This window comes from Choloepus didactylus, chromosome 5, assembly GCF_015220235.1.
Source record: "Choloepus didactylus isolate mChoDid1 chromosome 5, mChoDid1.pri, whole genome shotgun sequence".
Lineage (NCBI taxonomy): Eukaryota > Metazoa > Chordata > Mammalia > Pilosa > Megalonychidae > Choloepus > Choloepus didactylus.
Window position 1 is genome coordinate 82,474,001 of NC_051311.1, and position 19,844 is coordinate 82,493,844.

Genomic DNA, 19,844 nt, shown 5'->3' on the forward strand with positions numbered 1-19,844 from the left:
CCACAGTAACAGAAATTTAAAATTCCCTAGAGGGGTTCAACAGCAGATTGGAGCTTGCAAAAGAAAGAATAAGAGCACTTGAAGATAGGATAATTGAAATTATTCAGTCTGAGGAACAGAAAGAAGAATGAAAAGTGAACAGAACTTGAGGAACCTGTGGGGCACCTTCAGGTATACAACTATATGCATTGTGGGAGTCCCAGAAGAAGAAAGGAAGAAAAGGGCAGAGAAAATATTCAAAGAAATCATGGCTGAAAACTTCCCATATTTAACAAAAAAGTGAATGTACACATTCAAGATACTCAACAAACTCCAAACAATTTCTCAATGAAGTCCAAACAAGATAAGCTGAAATAGTCCCACGCTGCACCATGTTATAATCAAACTGTCAAAAGCCAAAGATAAAAGAGAAATTTCTGAAAGCCACAAGCAAGAAACAATATGTCACATACAAAGGAGACTCAATAAGATTAAGTGCCAATTTCTCATTGAAAACCATGGCGGCAAGAAGGCGGTAGGAAGATATATTTCAAGTGTTGAAAGCAAAAAATTGCCAACCAAGAATTCCTATATCCGGCAAAACTGTCTTTCAGAAATGAAGTTGGGATTAAAACATTCCCAGATGAACAAAGGCTTAAGGGTTCATTACCACTAGCTTGGCCCTGTAAGAAATGCCAGAGGGAGTTATTCAGGTTGAAAGGAAAGGACAGTAGGCAATTGGCCGAAGCCATATGAAGAGATAAAGGTCTCCAGTAAAAACAATGACATGGGTAAATATAAATACCAGTACTATTGTATCTTTGGTTTTCTAAGTCCACTTTTTACTTCCTACAGGATCTAAAAGGCAAAGGCACAAAATGTAATGATAAATCAGTGGCCTGGGATCATAATTTAACATGTGATTTGTGACAAGAACTACATAAATGAGAGTTGAAAAGGTATAGGAATGTGGCATGTATATACTTGAAGTTAAGTTGTTATCAAAGCACAGTAGATTGTTACAGATTTAGTATGTTAAATTTAAGCCCATGGTAGCCACAAAGAAAATATCAGAGAGTATGCACACTTACAGAGGCAGAAAGTAGAGTACAGATTGTCAGGAGTGGGGGAGAAGGGGAATGGGGAGTTAATGCAAGATGAGTGTAGGGAAAGTTATAGTAATGGATGGTGGTGAGGAAACTGCAATATTCTGAATTTGACCAATCCCATTGGATGGTAAGCTTGGGAGTGGTGGGGATGGGAAGGTTTATGTTGTATGTATATATGTCTCCATAGTTTTAAAAAGAGATAATAGCAATTAAATGCAGTGTATGATACTGGATGGGGTCTACAAATGGAGAAAAGGCTCAAAAAGACGTTATTGGGACATAAGAAAAAAATTGGAATACAGAATATAAGATTTATATCAATGTTAAATTTATTGAACTTGATAACTGTATTTAAAGTAATTGCATAAGAGAATATCCTTTTTCATAGGAAAGGTACATGGAAGTATTAGGTATTCAAGTAATATAACATGTGCAACCTGCTCTCAAATTTCTAGAAGAGAGAGAGGGAGAAGGAGAGGGAAAAGGAGAAAGGGGGGAGGGAGGAGGGGAGGGGAGGAAGGAAGGAAGGAAGGAAATAAGTATAGATATGGCAAAGATGACAAAATGTTCAAATTGGTGGGTCTGCTTATCTAGGGGAGGTGGGGTTATGTTGGAGTTCTCCAAATGGGATTTGTATTATTTTTGCAACTATCCTGTAGGTTGGAAATTATTTCAAAATAAAAAGTTTTTTTTTTAAAAGAAACTTAAAGCTTGGTTAAAGCAACAGTGGAAGGAGAAGATTTTCCATAATAGTTGTGAATACAGACTTTGATTAAAATCCTGCCTCTAACACTTTCTAATATTGTGACGTCGGACAAACTATACATACTCTCCATGTCACAGTATGCTGCCAGTAGGGTTAAGAAAATGTATGCAAAGTGTTTAGCCATGCCAGACATATATAGTAAGCATTCGTAACCCTCAGTTTTTGTATGATACATTAAGGATGCATGCTAAAAACTTCAAAGAACAATGAAAGCTATCCTATGAGATTTTCTGTGCAACTTCTTCAGCAGTAGATTAAAAGTTTAGCTCTAACCCCATACTAGCATATCTTCTTTGACTCCTCCTGGGCAAAAAACAACTTTGAATCCCTGGTAGATATTATATCAATGAGTTCATAGAGACCTGCAGGCCCCAAAGCTAATTGTGGAAGGTCCTAAAATAATTTTTTTACAGAATAAAGTTTATATTAGTTCTTCTATTATGTATTTGAGTGAGGTTGGTAGAGTTTAACTGTAAGAAGCTTACAAGGTGTCATGCCTAAGAAAGACTTAGATATTGAGGCCTTGGACCCCCCAGATTGGGGAAGAAGTGAAGTGAACCAGGGTTGGTGGAACTGACCTGACCACCTGACTGGCCCAGGAGAAGACAGCTCCCTAAGGATACAGTTATCACATCTTCAGTTGGGGAAATGGTCAGTTCCATGACCAGTTGAGCAAGATGAGCATATCAAGCATGAATGTCAAGAGGCTGCTGGAGGGGTGACATCATCAACATGGTGATGGAAGACATCTTCTGAAAAAGCCTCCCCAGGGATTTAGCAAATAAAAGGACAAATTCCACATGCTTAGAATTCTGGAGAATGGTAGAGACTGGAGAAAGACTCCACAAATGCTCAGTTGAAGAAACAGAAAAATATCATGTAGGAAAATTCCATCCCAGACCACCAGTGGGTTCTTGTTCACACACACCCCCCCCCCCCGACTCATGTGCCACTTGGAATCACAGAGGCAGAATGGTCCACATCCCTCCCACTGTGGACAGAGATTGTACAGCAGCTCATAGCAGTGAGTTAGAACTCCACACACATCCAGGCATGGGGACCTAAGTCATAGAGACCCAGGGCAGAACACAAGCCACTGAGGAGTGCTGCATACAAAAGGGCCTCCAGTGGAAGAAAAAAAAGAGAGACAGACAGAGAGACTGTGATAGAAATGCTGGTAAGGTAATCTGTTGTGTCCTCACTAAATCCAGTTTAAGTTTGCTAAACCACCTGAAGGCAAAATGGACTTTTCTGAAGTGACCCACCTTTCTGGATTGACCCCATCTAGCTCACCAGGGTGGGATACCCTCATGGGGAAGAAACCAGAGGCAGAAAAGCCTCACCAAATTTTTTTAAGGGTTATTTTGAACTGCTGTAAGATAGGTTGGGTCCCAGTACTGAAAATATAAGGAAAACAAAGCACTGAGTGTGAGAGAGAATGAAACAATTCTCTGGAGGTGAAACAATTGCACAAAAAGTGCAATCTTCAAAATTGCATCAGCTATCCAGGGCAAGAATCAAATGAAGAAAAGCTGAGAAAATCTGAACAGTCAACCACCAACTGTTCTAAAGATCTAGAATAAGTTAGACCAAGTGTCAAATATAGCTTTAACACAAAGCCAATCAACAATATAACCATAGACGAGAGGGAGAGCTGGACCTTAAGAGTTAACTCAACAAGATAATCAGATACCTAGACATCAGCAAAAAATTACAGGCTATATTAAGAAATAGGAAGATATAGCTCAGTCGAGGGAACAAATTAAAACTTCAGAGGAAACTCAGAAGTTGGAACAACTAATCAAAGATGTTCAAGCAAATCTCCTAAATCAATTCAGAGAGATAAAGGAAAATATGCATAAAGAGATAAAGAATGTTAAGACAATGTATGAGCATAAAAGAAGAATTTGAAAGTATAAAAAGAAATGTAACAGGAATTATGGGGATGAATGGCACAGTGGTAGAGATTAAAAATACACTGGAGGCATACAACAGGAGATTTGAACAGGCAGAAGAATGAATCTGCAAACTAAAAGGACAATCAAAGTCATACAGTCAGAAGAGCAGTAAGAGAAAAGAATAGAAAAAAAATGAGCAGTGTCTTAGGGATTTGAGTGACAGCATAGAGCGCACAAATGTACACATCATGGATGTCCCAGAAGGATAAGGGGAAAAGGGCAGAGAGAATATTTGAGGAAATAATGGCCAAAAATTTCCCAACTCTTATGAAAGACATAAATATACATAGCCAAGAAGCTCAGTGAACTCCAGAGTAAATCATAATAGACCAATTCCATGACACATACTAATCAGAATGTCAAATGCCAAAGATAAAGAGAAAATTCTGAAAGCAGCAATAGAAAAGCAATTCATCACATTCAAGGAATCATCAATAAGACTAAGTGCAAATTTCTCATCAGAAACCATAGAGGCAAGATGACAGTGGTATGATAAAAACTGAGAAAAACTGCCAGCCAAAATGTCTTTATCTGGCAAAACTGCCCTGCAAAAATGCGAAAGAGTTTTAAATATTCACAGATAAACAGCAATAGAGGGGATCTGTTAACAAGACCTACCCTACAAGAATTACTATAGGGAGTTCTGCAGGTTGAAAGGAAAAGACAGAAGAGAGTGGCTTGGAGTACTATGAGGAAATGAAGATCATCAGTAAGGGTAACTAGAAGGATAAATGCAAAACCCAATAGTACTGTACCCTCAATATACAATTCTACTTGATAATTCCTTGGAGAGTTAGAATACAATTGAACAAGAAAAAGACACATTTCCTGATAATGGACACACAGAATATAAAGACATAATGTGGGACAAAAGCAACACAAAGAGGGGAAGTGGGAATATGGGAGCAGACAATGAATATGCTCTTGAAGCTAAGTTGGTATCTGTTCCAGTTTGCTAGAGCTGCCGTTATACAAAATATCAGAAATGGGTTTACTTTTATAAAGGGTTTTATTTGGCTACAAATTACATTCTATGGCCATAAAAGTGTGCAACCTAAGGTATCAACAAGAGTACACCTTCACTAAAGAAAGGCCAATGGCATCCAGAACACCTCTGTCAGTTGGGAAGACATGTGGCTGGTGTCTGCTGGTCCCAGTTTGTGTTTCAGCTCCTCTGTTTCTTAACTTATGTGCATCCTTCTGTCTCTCTTAGCATCTCTCAGCTCTCTGCTTGGTTGTCCTGGGGCGTTTCTCTCTTAGTGTCTGGGGTCTTTTCTTAGCTTCTCTGGGGCAAACTCCAGGCTTCATCACTTAGCTTAGCATCTCCACACATCCTTCTGTCCTTATCTCCAAGCATCTCTAAGCATCAGCTTTCAAGGGCCATCTCCAAAATATCTCTCTCAGCTTCTCTTGGGGCATTTTGTCCTGTCTGCTCTCTGTGAGCTCTTTAAGGGACTCCAGTGATCTAATTAAGACCCATCCTGAATGGGTGAGGTCCACACCTCCATGGAAATAATTCAATCAGAGGTTCCACCCTAATCAACAGACTAATCAGTCTTTCCCCGTAAGGTTGCCTTAAAGAATATGGCTTGTCTGGGGGACATAGTATATCCAAAGCTGCCCAGTATCTTTTCGAATTAATAGGTTATAGATGTAGGTTGTGATATATAAACCCAAGGGTAACCACAAAGAAAGTATTTTAAAAATATACAGAAACAGAAATAAGAAAGGGATCAGGCAGATATGTCACAAAAGACCAATTATGCAGAAAAAGTGGTTGCAATAAAGGAAAAGAGAGAGCAAAAAAAGATATGACTTATAAAAACCAAAGGATAGAATGGCTGAAGTACTGCCTGTGTAGTAATAACACTGAACGTTAATGGATTAAACTCCCTGTTCTAGTTTGCTAATGCTGCCAGAATGCAAAACACCAGAGATGGATTGGCTTTTATAAAAGGGGGTTTATTTGGTTACACAGTTACAGTCTTAAGGCCATAAAGTGTCCAAGGTAACACATCCGCAATCGAGTACCTTCACTAGAGGATGGCCAATGGTGTCTGGAAAACCTCTGTTAGCTGGGAAGGCACGTGGCTGGCATCTGCTCCAAAGTTCTGGTTTCAAAATGGCTTTCTCCCGGGATGTTCCTCTCTAGGCTGCAGTTCCTCAAAAATGTCACTCTTAGTTGCACTTGGGATATTTGTCCTCTCTCAGCGTCTCTGGAGCAAGAGTCTGCTTTCAACGGCCGTTTTGAAACTGTCTCTCATCTGCAGCTCCTATGCTTGCTTCTAAATGTCCCTCTTGGCTGTAGCTCCCCTTCAAAACATCACTCACAGCTGCACTGAGTTCCCCCTGTCCATCAGCTCATTTATATGGCTCCAGTGACTCAACTTAGACCCACCCTGAATGGGCGGAGCAACACCTCCATGGAAATTATCCAATCAGAGTCATCACCCACAGCTGGGTGGGGCACATCTCCAGAGAAACACTCAAAGAATTACAATCTAATCAACACTGATCACTTCTGCCCACACAAGATTACATCAAAGATAATGGCGTTTGGGGGGACATAATACATTCAAACTGGTACACTCCCCAGTCAAAAGACACAGGTTGGCAGAATGGATAAAAAAGCATGATCCAACTATATGTTCTTTACCAGAGACTCTCCTTAGACCCAAAGACACAAACAGGTAGAAAGTGAAAGGATGGAAAAAAATATTCCATGCAAATAGTAACCAAAAAAGAGCTGGGATAGCTATAATAATATTGGACAAAATAGACTTTAGTCAAAAGCTGTTTAAAGTAGACAATGAAAGACCCTATGTATTATTAAAAGGGGCAATCCACCAAGAAGTACTAACAACCATGAATATTTATGCACCTAACCACAGTGTCCCAAAATACATGAGACAAACACAGGCAAAATTGAAAAGAGAAATAGAGGTGGAGCGCTACATAACTCATTCTATGAAGCCAACATCACCCTAATACCAAAGCCAGATAAAGATACTACAAGAAAAGAGAAGTAAAGACCAATCTCTCTAATGAATATAGATGCAGATATCCTCAACAAAATACTTGCAAATCAAATCCAGCAGCACATCAAAAGAATTATACACAGTAATAAAGTAAAAGTAAGTTTTATCCCAGGTATACAAGGATTGTTCAACATAAAAACAATTAACGTAATACAACGCATCAAAAAAATGAAGGGGAAAAAAACACATGATCATCTCAATTGATGCAGAAAAGGTATTTGACAAAATTTAGCATCCTTTCTTGATAAAAACACATAGAAAATAGGAATAGAAGGAAACTTCCTCAACATGATAAAGGGCATATACGAAAAACCTACAACTAAGGTCATAGTCAATGGTGAAAGACTGAATACTTTCCTTCTAAGATCTGGAACGAGACAAGTATGTCTCCTGTCCCCACTGTTATTCAACATAGTTCCGGAAGTTCTAGGCAGAATAATCAATCAAGAAAAAGAAATAAACTGCAACCACATTGGAAAGGAAGAAGTAAAACTTTCACTATTTTCAGATAACATGATCTTTTTTATAGAAAGTCCTGAAAATCTACAAGAAAGCTACTAGAGCTCATAAAGAAATTCAGCAAAGTGGTGGGATGGAAGATCAACCCACAAAAATCAGTAGTATTTCTACACACAAGCAATGAACAATCTGAAGAGGAAATAAAGAAAAAAATTCCATTTACAAAAGCAATTAAAAGAAGCAAATATCTAGGAATATATCTAACCAAGGACATAAAGGACTTACACACAGAAAACTACAGAACATTGCTGAAGGAAATCAAAGAAGACCTACATAAGTGGAAGGACATTCCATGTTCAAGGATTGAAAGGCTAAATATTGTTAAGATGTCAAAATGATTTGCAGATTCAGTGCAATCCCAATCAAAATTCCAACAGCCTACTTTTCATTAATGGAAAAGCCTATTATCAAATTTATTTGAATGGATAAGGCACCCCAAATAGCTAAAAACACCTTGAAAAATAAGAATTAAGTTGAAGGAGTCACGCTTCCTGACTTTAAAGCAAATTACAAACCTACAGTGGTCAAAACAGCATGACACTGGCACAGGGATAAATATATCAACCAGTGGAATCAAATTGAGAGTTCAGAAATAGACCCTCATGCCTTTGGCCAGTTGATATTTTGACAAGGCTGCCAGGTCCACTCAATTGGGAAAGAATACTCTCCTCAACAAATGGTGCTGTGAGAACTGGATATCCATATGCAAAAGAATGAAGGAGGACCCCTCACACCATATACAAAAATTAACTCAAAATGGGCAAAAGACATAAATATTAGATCCAGGACTATAAATCTCCTAGAAGAAAAAGTAGATAAATGGGACCTCCTCAAAATTAGAAACTTTTGTGCATCAAAGAACTTTGTCACGAAAGTGAAAAAACCTTCTCAACGGGAGAAAATTTTTGGAAACCACATAACCAATAAATGTTCAATATCTGGAATATATAAAGAAATCCTAGACCTCAATAATAAAAAGACAACCCAGTTTATAAATGGGCAAAAGACTTGAATAGATATTTTTCCAAAGAGGACATATAAATGGCTAAAAAGCACAGGAAATGATGCTCAACATTATTAACCATCAGGGAAATGCAAATCAAAACCACAATGAGTTATTTCACACCCACTAGAACAGCTACTATTTAAAACAAAAAAACAAACAAAAAAAAAACCCAGAAAATTGCAAATATCGGAGAGGTTGTGAAGAAATAGGAACAGTCATTCATTGCTGATGGGAATATAAAATGGTGCAACTGCTGTGGAAGACAGTTTGATAGTGTGCCAGTTTTTGTGTATTATGTCCCCCAGAAAAAGCCATGTTCTTTGATGTAATCTTGTGTGGGCAGACGTATCAGTATTAATTAGATTGTAATTCTTTTGAGTGTTTCCATGGAGATTTGCCCCGCCCAACTGTGGGTGATGACTCTAATTGGATAATTTCCATGGAGGTGTTACCCCACCCATTCAGGGTGATTCTAAACTAAATCACTAGAGCCATATAAATGAGCTGACAAACCGAAGGAACTCAGTGCAGCTGAGAGTGACATTTTTGAGGAACTGCAGCCTAGAGAGGAATGTCCTGGGAGAAACAATTTGGACCCATAACTTTGGAGCAGATGCCAGCCACATGCCTTTCCAGCTAATAGAGGTTTTCTGGACACCATTGGCCATCCTCCAGTGAAAGTACCTGATTGTTGATGTGTTACCTTGGACACTTTATGGCCTTAAGACTAACTGTGTAACCAAATAAACCCCCTTTTATAAAAGACAATCCATTTCTGGTGTTTTGCATTCTGGCAGCATTAGCAAACTACAATAGACAGTTCCTCAGGAAACTAGATATAGAATTAGCATACGATCCAACTATCCCACTAGGTACATATCCAGAAGAATTGAAAGCAGGGACTTGAACAGATACTTCCACACCAGTATTCGTAGTGGCATTATTCACAGTTCCTGAAAGATGGAAGCAACCCAAGTGCCCATCAGCTGATGAATGGATAAACAAAATGTTCTGTATACATATGATGGAATATTGTTTAGCTGTAAATAGGAATGAAGTTTTGATGCATGCAACATCATGGATGAACCTTGAGGACCTTATGCTGAATGACAAAAGCCAGAAACAAAAGGGCAAATGTTATATGATCTCACAGATACGAACTAATTATAATAAGCAAACTCACAGAGTTAGAATCTAGAATATAGGTTACCAGTCATAGACTGGGGGTAGAGAATGGGGAACTGATGCTTAATTTGTACAAAATTTGTATTTAGGTTGATTGTAAAGGTTTGGAAATGGATGGAGGTGATGGTAGCACATTATTGTTAGTGTAATTGACAGTGCTGAATTGTGTATGTCAATGTGGTTGAAAGGGGAAGTTTTGGGCCATGTGTATTACCAGAATGAAAGTTAGAAGATAAAACGTGGGACTGGGCAACACAGTGTACCCTGTGTACCCTGTTGTGGGAGGTTGTAATAGTATAAGAATGTTCTTTCATGAATGATTACAAATGTATGACTAATACAAGGTGTAAATAATAGGGTGATGTATGGGAAAGTAAACACCTAATGTTAACTATGAACTATAGTTAATAGTAATATTTTAATATTCTTTTGTCAGTTATAACAAAGGCACCACGATAATGCAAAGCATCAGCAATTGTGGGTGTATTAGGGTTTTCTAGGGAAACTGAACCAGTAGGAGATATGTGTAAATATGAGATTTTATAAGTGTCTCAGGGGATGCATGAGTCCAAATTTCATAGGGCAGGCTGAGAGCTGGCAACTCCGATGAAGGTCTTTGGTGAACCCCCCAGGAGAGGTTGGCTGGCTGAAAAAACAAGTGAAAGTTCTCTCTTCTCCCTTAAAAGTCTTCAGCTGATTGGATTAAATCCAACTGATTGGATTCTCATTGTGAAAGACAGACACTCTCTTGGTTGATTATAGATGTGATCAGCCACCAGATGCAATCAGTTGACTGATGATTTAATAAACCAGCCATGAAATGTCCTTGCTAGACCAGTGCTTGCTTGACCAAATGACTGGGCACCATCACCTGGCCAAGTTGACACATGAATCCAACCATCACAGTGGGTTATATGGGAATGCTGTATTTTTTACATGATTTTTATATAAACCTACAACTTCTGTTATTAAAAAATATTTTCTTAAGAGGCTGCCCGAGTGCTCAAGAGCTAGGCAGTTAGTTTTGGGGGTTGTGTGGGTACTAAGAGATATATCAATAGGGACAGAATTTCTGGGACAGATGGAGCACACCAGGGGAGTCTCCAGCCCCCAGCTAGGAGGTCTGGAAGTAACTGGACAGTGTTTCTGGACTGGATTTGGCATGAGACTACTGGTCACAGTAGGAAATGGAGGTTGGGCATATGGAACACACTCAGGCTAGTGGTGGCAGATCCAAGCATGTTCCTAAGCCTGTAAGCCAGATCGGGGCAGGGATTGGGTAAATTTGGTGTGCTGTGACTCATGCTATGGCTTGTTATGCCCCAGGCCCTGATAGCAGAAATGAGAGAACAAGGCTGGGGAACAGTGGGGGGAGCGGGGGAGGGGGAGGAAGCTTGGAAACAATGGGTTGAGGTCCAGGATTCCAGTACATTGTTTTTCCTAGCACTTTTTCTGAAGAAAGTACTTAAACTGTTCACTTTATAATTACTCTTTAAACCATATATATATACGATATGAAATATCTGGCAGTACTAAAAGATAGCATTTGCCGTTGTGACACTGGAAGAAAATTATAGAGGCTGTTTATTGTGTTTACATTGGGATTGTTGTTACTAGGCAGGTGTGCTGGTGGGAACATCTCGTAATATTCTGATTCTCTAGACTTGTTAGAGAAGTCTTTCTTAAAGATTTATGTTAAAAATAAAAAAAAAAATTTTGAAATCATGTGAGGTGGTCTAGAATACTAAAGCAACTCTGGGCTTAAACCCTGTCTGTTACCAGGATACCAGCCTCGAATATATTTGAACAAGTTTAAAACAATAAATTTCATGAGTTTTAAAATTTATACTCAAAATAATTTAAGGTTTACCGGTTCTATGTGTTAGAATTTTTTCAGAATTTTAATTACAGTCACCTTTTATCATTACAAAAGCAGTATACAGATAAAGCAATATAGAATAAAACACCATATTCTTATCACTCAGATGAGATTAATGGTTAACCTCTTAGTATATTCTTCCAGTTGTTTTTCTACATGGATTTTTTTTTTTACCCAAATGTTATACAGTATACATTGTTTTTGTGGTAATGTATGGATAACAAAATTTGCCATTTTAACCATTTTTAAGTGGCTATCTATTGATTTTTAATCTACTTTTCCAGTTAATGATCTTTCCAATCAGTAAAAAAAAAATTTTACCTCTTCTAAAACTTAATCTGTATGCAAATTTCCAAATGTATCCTTTTCCACAGGTTTGTCCAAACCAGCATCCAATCCAGGACCATATTTTGCATCTGGCTGTCTATCTTTTAAGTCTAGAACAATCCCTTTTTTCACAGCACTGACTTGAGACTAAGCCCAGTATCCTGCAGAAAGCCCCATCTTCTGGATTTGTCTGGTTGCTTCCCCATAGTATTGTTTTGAATGTTGCTTTATCTCTTGTATTTGCTAAGTGGAAGTTGGTGAATCTATAGGTGTGACAGATTCAGGTTCAGCATCTTTTGTAAGGATACATTGCAGCTAGTGATGTATTTCTTTGCATTACCCTGTATTAGCCTGATGACAACCTGATCCTCCCTCCCCCATGTGCAGTTAGTTATATTTGTTCTCTTGCCATTGGGAGTACTCTGTGTGTTGCTACTTTGGCATCATATGAATGTACAACAATTCTCTAATGGTTTTTGCACTGACATTCCTCAGCTGAAGAAATAATTAAATTAGGAGTATTATACCATATTTTCTAAATTTTTAATTCCTTCTTTGTTTGTTAGCTGGCATACTTCTTTGAAGTAGAGATCTCCCTCACAAATTGGGACTATTAGATTATCCTAAAATACAGTTTCCTTTAATCGTCAGTCTTCCAAGTAAGGTGCTATTGAATAGCTTCTCAAATGAGATGTTGATAGAATGTAAGCATTTTTTGAAAATGCTATGGTCACTGCAAATACGATTTCTTGAGCATTTTTAGTGTACCAGGCCCTGGGATAAAGGCTTTGTGTAATCTAATTTTTATGATAATACAATGAGGTTTTGTTTTGTTTTGTTTTGTTTAATTTTATTTTGAAATAAATTCAAACTTACAGGAACAGTTGCAAAAACAATACAAACCCCATACACGGAACTCCAGCATACCCTGACGCCCCTCCCCCGATACCCGGATCCACCAACTTTAACATCCTGTCACACCACCATTTCTTTCTTTCCCTCTCTCCCTCCCTATCTATCATCCATCATCTATTGCTCTGTCTTCTGAACATATAAGAGCAAGCTGCACACATCCTTGAACAAACACTGTAATTCACATTTATAATTCACATGAACAAGAACATTCTTTTATGCAATCCCATTAAGCGCAGCTAAGAAGTTCAAGAAATTCTACACCGATACAAAGCTTACATTCTATATTTCCTGTTTTTCCCCCTTATGTCCCAACTGTTTCCCTTTGAGCCTCCTCTCCTCCATCCTCAGATCCCATCCAGGATCATCCTTGGCATTCAATTGTCATCTGTTTAGACTGTCTTTTTTTTTTTTTTCCCCAATTGTGGAAACATATATACAGCCTAAATCTTCCCATTCCACCCCCCTCCCTAGCATCCCATTAGTGGGATTAATTACATTTAGAATGTTATAATGCTGTCACCTTCCCACCATCCATTACTATAAATTTCCCTTCACCTCAAACAGCAACCCTACACTCATTTCTTAACTCCCCATTGTCCCTTCCCCCACTTCTTGTAACTCATACTCTGTGGTCATATTCTCTGATAATTTCTTTGTGTTTACTGTGGGGCTTAAATTTAACCTCTTAAATCCATAACAATCTTGTTTTTCTTTGATACCAACTTAACTTCAATAGGACCCGTAAACTATGTTCTTATACTCCTCCATTCCCCCACCTTTATATAGTTCTTGTCAAAAATTACATGTTTTACATTCAGTCCAAAACCACTGATTTGTCATTAGAGTTTATGTATTTTATATCCTGTAGGAAGTAAATAGTGGAGTTACAAATCAAAAATTATTGATTTCTGTTTATATTCCATTGTGGTCAGATGTGCTTTGAATATATTCATTTTTTTTTTTTTTTAATTTATTGAGGCTTGTTTTATGTCCCAGCCTATGGTCTATTCTGGAGAAAGATCCATGATCACTAGAGAAAAATGTGTGTCCTGGTGATTTGGGATGTAAGGTTGTATGTATGTCTTTTAAAATTCTCTGTATCTCTCTGTCCTTTCTTTGTTACTCTGTCTATAGGGCTTCCTTTAGTTTCTGAAGTAGGGCAGGTCTTTTATTAGCAAAATCTCTCAGCATTTGTTTGTCTGTGAAAAATTTAAGCTCTCAAATTTGAAGGAGAGTTTTGCTGGATAAAGTATTCTTGGTTGGAAATTTCTCTCTCATAATTTTAAATATGTCATGCCACTGCCTTCTCCCTTCATGGTGGCTGCTGAGTAGTCACTACTTAGTCTTATGTTGTCTCCTTTGTATGTGGTGAATTGCTTTTCTCTTGCTGCTTTCAGAACTTATTCCTTCTCTTCAGTATTTGACAGTCTGATCAGAATATGTCTTGGAGTGGGTTTATTTGGATTTATTCTATTTGTAGTTTGCTGGGCATTTATGTTTTGTGTATTTATATTGTGTAGAGGGTTTGGGAAGTTCTCCCCAACAATTTCTTTGAATAGTCTTTCTAGACCTTTACCCTTCTCTTCCCCTTCTGGGACACCAATGAGTCTTAAGTTTGGATGTTTTATTTTATCTATCGTATCCCTGTGATCCATTTCGATTTTTTCGATTTTTTTCTACATTCTTTCTTTTGTTCTTTCATTTTCTGTTCTGTGGTCCTCTAGGACACTGAGTCATTGTTCAACTTCCTCTAATCTTGTATTATGAGTATCCAGAGTCTTTTTAATGTGGCCAACAGTTTATTTCCATAAGCTCTTCTATTTTTTTATTTACTCTTGCAGTTTCTTCTTTATGCTCTTCTAGGGTCTTCTTTATGTCCTTTATATCCTGTGCCATGTTCTTCTTCATGTCCTTTATATTCTGTGCCATTCTCTCCTTCTTTGATTGTAGTTCTTTGATTAATTGTGCCAAGTACTGTATCTCTTCTGATCTTTTGATTTGGGTGTTTGGGATTGGGTTCTCCATATCGTCTGGTTTTATCATATGCTTTAAGATTTTCTGTTGTTTTTGGCCTCTTGGCATTTGCTTTGCTTGATAGGGTTCTTTCAAGTTATAAAAAATAGCAATCTAATTTTTCAGATCTACAACTTGGTAGCGTACACTTTCTCTAATTAACCAGCAGATGGCGTCTGCGAGTCACCTATTCCCCTCAAGTCAGTTCTCCTCAACTTTGTCTTTGTGGTGTGTGGGGAAATGATTCTTGTGGGGTTCAATTGGTGCACCTAGTTTGGGTGTGTTGGTGCTGTCCGCCCTGAATGTGGGGCATGTGTCTGAGTGGTTAGAGAGGCAGGGCAGCTTTAATAATCAAACCTTCCAGGTGTTCCTGGAGATTCAAGGCTATTGCAAGAGTCTAAGCCTTCATTTCAGTTTTGCCCCAGATTGTCTGTGCCGCTGACCCACAAGTCCCTGGCACTGATGTAGGGTCCCTGGGATTTCCGAGCAGGTCCCCCTTCTCAGCTGTGATCTTCCAGGACCTCTGCTGAGGGAAAGCTGTGCTACGTCACAGGTGTGCGCCATTCCTCAAGGGAAGCCCCGGGCCCCCAGGCCATGCAGGGGCGCTCCTGCCTCATGCAAAGATGGCTGAATGGGGCATCTCAACCTCCCCCCTTTTTGCACAGCTCCGCCTTCCCAGCTCTGGGACAACTAGCTGTGTGTGCACCTAAGCCCACTGTCCACGGCTGATATTGTGGTGTGTGCTCGGTGCTGTGGGATACACTCCCCATCACACTGGGTTTCCTGGCGTGGCTCTGGGCTGTGGGTCTGGCCCCAGGGAGGAGTGTCTCCAGCCTGCCATGGAGCCGGCTGCTAGCGGCGCGGTTTCTTTCTCCTTTTGGCTCTCCCCTTTGCACCCCTGGCCCTGAGGGAATCAGCAGCGGTCTCTCCTCCACGCCAGACACCGAGAGGTTGGCACAGCCCGCTCCTGTCATGCTTCACTGTGTGGTTCTCACCGTTGTAACTGCAGCCACTCCTGGGTTTTTTTTTTTGTTTTTTTTTTTGTTTGTTTGTTTTTAAAAAGAACTAGTCTGTCTCCAAACACCAAGCCCCGGTTTCCCCACAGCGCAGTGCATCCGTGGGCCTTTCAGCCAGCTTACTCACTCGTTTCAGAACGCAGACTCCTGGTTTCACCAAGTTCACGGTCCCTGTGGTTTTAACAGACCTTGTCCAGCTGGTGCATCACTGGAACTGGTGTTCTGGGTCACTTTCTGGTTTTTATTTAGTATTTTTCACAGAGGTGTTTTTTTGCCATGTCTCACCTAGCCACCATCTTAGGTTCTCCCCACAATGAGGTTTTAAAGATGGGAAACGGAAACCCAAGTGGTTAGACAACTTGATACAGTCACTCGTGGGAAGTAGCAGGGCTGGGATTTAAAACCAAATCTGTCTCCAGAATCCATATTTAATTCCTTTTTTACGTATTTTGTTGTTGTATTTTATTTAAAAGCCAAATTTAATTTGCAATGCTGTTTGGAATGTTTCCCAGTTCATAAACACTGGAAATGGAAATTATGCTTAATAATTCTTATGAGGTCTCTTCCCCCCCTCCCTTTTGTTTTTTAATATTTTTAACAGTGTGAAGAAAACACAAACCTTCAGGATACTACCCGCTACCTCAAACTTCCCTTTTCCAAGGGCCTTTTCCTTGGGAATAATAATCAAGCCATGAAGGCCACAAAAGAGTCTTTTTGGATAACATCTTTTCTCTGTTCCACAAAACTCACACAAAATGGTAATGTATGATACTCTTTAGTTTGAAAGCCCTTGTACTTAAGTACTCATGTGGATTTTGCTAGGTATATTCAATAAACAGTAAAATTATATTTAAGAATTTTTCACTAGAAAAATTGTTGATACTTCTGTTGGTGGTTTTTAAATAACATGGAAACCGTGCGACCCAATGATCTGTTGAATACATGCAATTTAAGAAGGACCTCAAAATCAGTCCAGTAGTGGAAACTAAGTACATAATTCTTCAAATCGACTGTCAAAATCCAGCTGTTTAAAAAAAAAAAAGGCCAAGATACTACCATCTTAATCTTTTATTTAATAGCTCCATAAACAGTGCTAACTGCAGGCTTTAGAATAAAGGCTGTTTTTGTTTAATTAGATGGATATTGCTTTTCTGTTCTAGCATTACTTTTTATGCCAGTGAGTGTTTAGCAAGTTGTGGTGAATAAGGCAAACTCTTCTCCTTGGCAAATTGTTTTGAATACATGGTCTATAATGAAGTGAATAAATTAAACCTGTTTGAGTTCCTCGTGGTTGCCATAGAAGTCTTCTGGCTAGTATTTTGGATGCCACATTAATAAGTCAGATTCATTATTTTGAGGGAAATCACTTCATAATAAGTTATTGTGTCTCATAAAATGCTCCTGTGCCTAAACATTTATGAGTGTTATTGGTTCTTCCCTTAGAATATGGCATCTGGGAAATAGCAAAATGTAGCATTTCAGTATTGACCACTTTGAAAATACCTCTCAATGTCAGTATGTAATGCTACAATATTAATATGGGACTTTGACAAATGATTCTTTCATATTTTTATTAGTTTTTATTTCTCTCCTTCCAAAGGTGTTTTTGGAGAAATATTTTAAAAAATCAACTGCAAAATTTATTTTTAGTGAACTTGAATGAAGGCAGCTATCACAATTGAACAAGATATGCCAAGTTATATCAAATGTATCAGTAATCAGTGGTTAACAATTTTACTTACATAAAATCTCCAATGACATGACTCTGTAAATGATTGTAAAGCATTTAGCAAACTTCAGCCATTCTTTATGGGGCCAGTCTACCCCCATGGAGAACAAAAGTAACCTGTTATTTACCCCCTTAGCACAGAATTGTTTTTCATCCTACACGGATTGGTTCCATATATGTTATAGAGCCTAGGTTGGCATTTAACTGAATTCCCCCAGTAGAATATTTTCAGGTTGTATTAGTTCCTATTGCCCCTGTAGCAAATTACCACAAACTTAGTGCCTTAAAACAACTCATATTTACTGTCTTACAGTTTTGGAGGTCAGAAGTCCAAAATGGGCTTCCCTGGTCTAGCATCAGGGTTTCAGCAGGGCTGCATTCCTTTTGGTGGTTCTAAGGGAGAATCCATCTTCATGCCTTTTCTAGCTGCTACAGGTTGCCTGCATTCCTTGGCTCATGGCCCCTTCCTCCATTTTCCAAAGCCAGCAGTGTAGCATCTTCAAATCTCTATGACCCTCTTCCATCTTTTAATACCCATTATAGTTATGTTGGGTCCACCTAGATAATCCAGGATAATTTTCCTATCTTAAAATTCTTAATTTAATCATATCTGCAGAGTCTCTTTCCATGTAAGGTAACATATTCACAAGTTCTGGGAATTAGGGTGTGGGCATCTTTGGAGGGGCTATTTAGTGCCTACCACGCAGGTAAAACTGACAGTAGATTCTCTGCCATCAAAAGTTTTGGCTTGGCATCCTGAATTTGTTCTAGTTCTGGGGTTTAGGATGTCAGACAGAATTATAAACGTAAGACAGAATCAAATCCTGACAATTAGAAGTTGCTTCTTTGTAAAAGTGAAGAACATTTTCAGATAAAAATGGGTAAAGTACTCATGAAATCATTACATTAAACATCTCACTACGTGGAAGGTGAGATCAGTATTCAGAGCAATGCCTGGCTCATTTTCAGAGACTGATAAATGCTACATTATCATTTTGACTTTGATTAACCTTGTCGATATAAGACAGCTCAAAGTGAGTCAGGAAATGAGTAGCATGTTTTAGGAGATGGAAAGGGGGAAGGAAGTTAGTTGATCTTTCTGAAATTTACATGCTAGACACACTTGTCTGTATAAACATAATCCAGTTCCAAATTGGAATTGGTATTCATTTTATACCACTTGGAGAATATACAAATCCCATCTCCGCAATTGGACATTTAGGAAGTGATGCAGTCTCCTGAACAGTTTCCTAGAGTAGCAATGCATTTCAGAATCCCTAAAGTATGTCTGTCTGCACACTTGCTCTTTTATCCAATACTGTTCATGGATAGTAATACCAAGGCCAGAGCCCTGTGATTCCCAGGGCAAGTAGAGATTGTAAGCTTCTTAGGAGTAGGGGTCACGTTATCTAATTTTATAACTCTCAGTATGTTACAGACATAAGTAGATGCTTAATAAATGTTTGTTGAATGGAATGTATAAAAATCATATTTTCAGTGGTAGGTCATAGCTCCTAACTTGCAGTTAACATGTATCCAAATAGCTAAAACACAGGTCTGGGAAATGACAATTGTGACTTAACTGTGAGTACATTACATCTATCATTTATTATATCCCAAATACTCCATAATAACTCTTCCGTTTGCTCTGTGCTGAGTAATCTAGAGATTCATCAGACTTCCTGCAGGAAAGAAGAACAGCCCAATCCTTATCTCAGAGTCTGGACCACTGTCATCTGTTCTCCAGCTCTGTTCATTCCATGCTTATTCCTGGATCCCCACTTTTTCCCCTGATGCCACTTCCTCCCCACACTCTCCATCCCCCACAATGGGCAGTGTCCTGAGTGACCGTGCATGCTTCACTTTAAAAAGAAAGGAAACAGAAAAAGGAGTGGGAAGTGAGGAGTGAATGGCAGGGAAAATGCATTGGGGAATTACAGAAGTCCAGATGCTAGGGTAGGGTGGATGCTGAAGCTGGGTGCAGAAGGCAGGAAATAGGTGGGAGGGAGGAAGCAAACAGACGGAGAGAGTAATAGCACTCTGCTTCTGCTGCTTTGGGTCTTGCTGTATGGAAATAGCTAATATTCTCATTATAGCCAATCATATTAAAGAAGGTTTTCAATCATAGCCCCAGGATGTCTGAGTTAGACATGAATATTAAGCGTATTTCAGGGTTTTTGTTAGGAAAGCCTTGGAAATCTTTTCGAAGTTAGATTTTTAAAAATTCCTTCATTTTTCTAATTGTCAGTCACCACGCTCCTCTACTTAGCTTTGTTTATTGTAGACAAACATTCTTCTCTATCATGAAATTTCTTAACTATTGAGTCCTTTGTGAAGTTTCTCTCTTAATTCTGGCTTTTGTGCATGTTTCTTCTCTTTCCTCTTGAGGTCCTTATGCTTTTTAC

General features: G+C 38.7%; 1 protein-coding gene across 4 annotated transcripts in view; it reads left to right on the forward strand.

Moving 5' to 3' along the window:
- Nucleotides 1–19,844, forward strand: part of DOCK4 (dedicator of cytokinesis 4) — a 460,132-nt gene that overhangs the window by 301,082 nt on the left and 139,206 nt on the right. For all 4 annotated transcript variants that reach the window (XM_037836357.1, XM_037836356.1, XM_037836355.1 and 1 more), the window contains exon 17: nt 16,312–16,468. In XM_037836357.1, the coding sequence (XP_037692285.1) occupies nt 16,312–16,468 (157 nt within the window). The remainder of the gene's footprint in view (nt 1–16,311; nt 16,469–19,844) is intronic.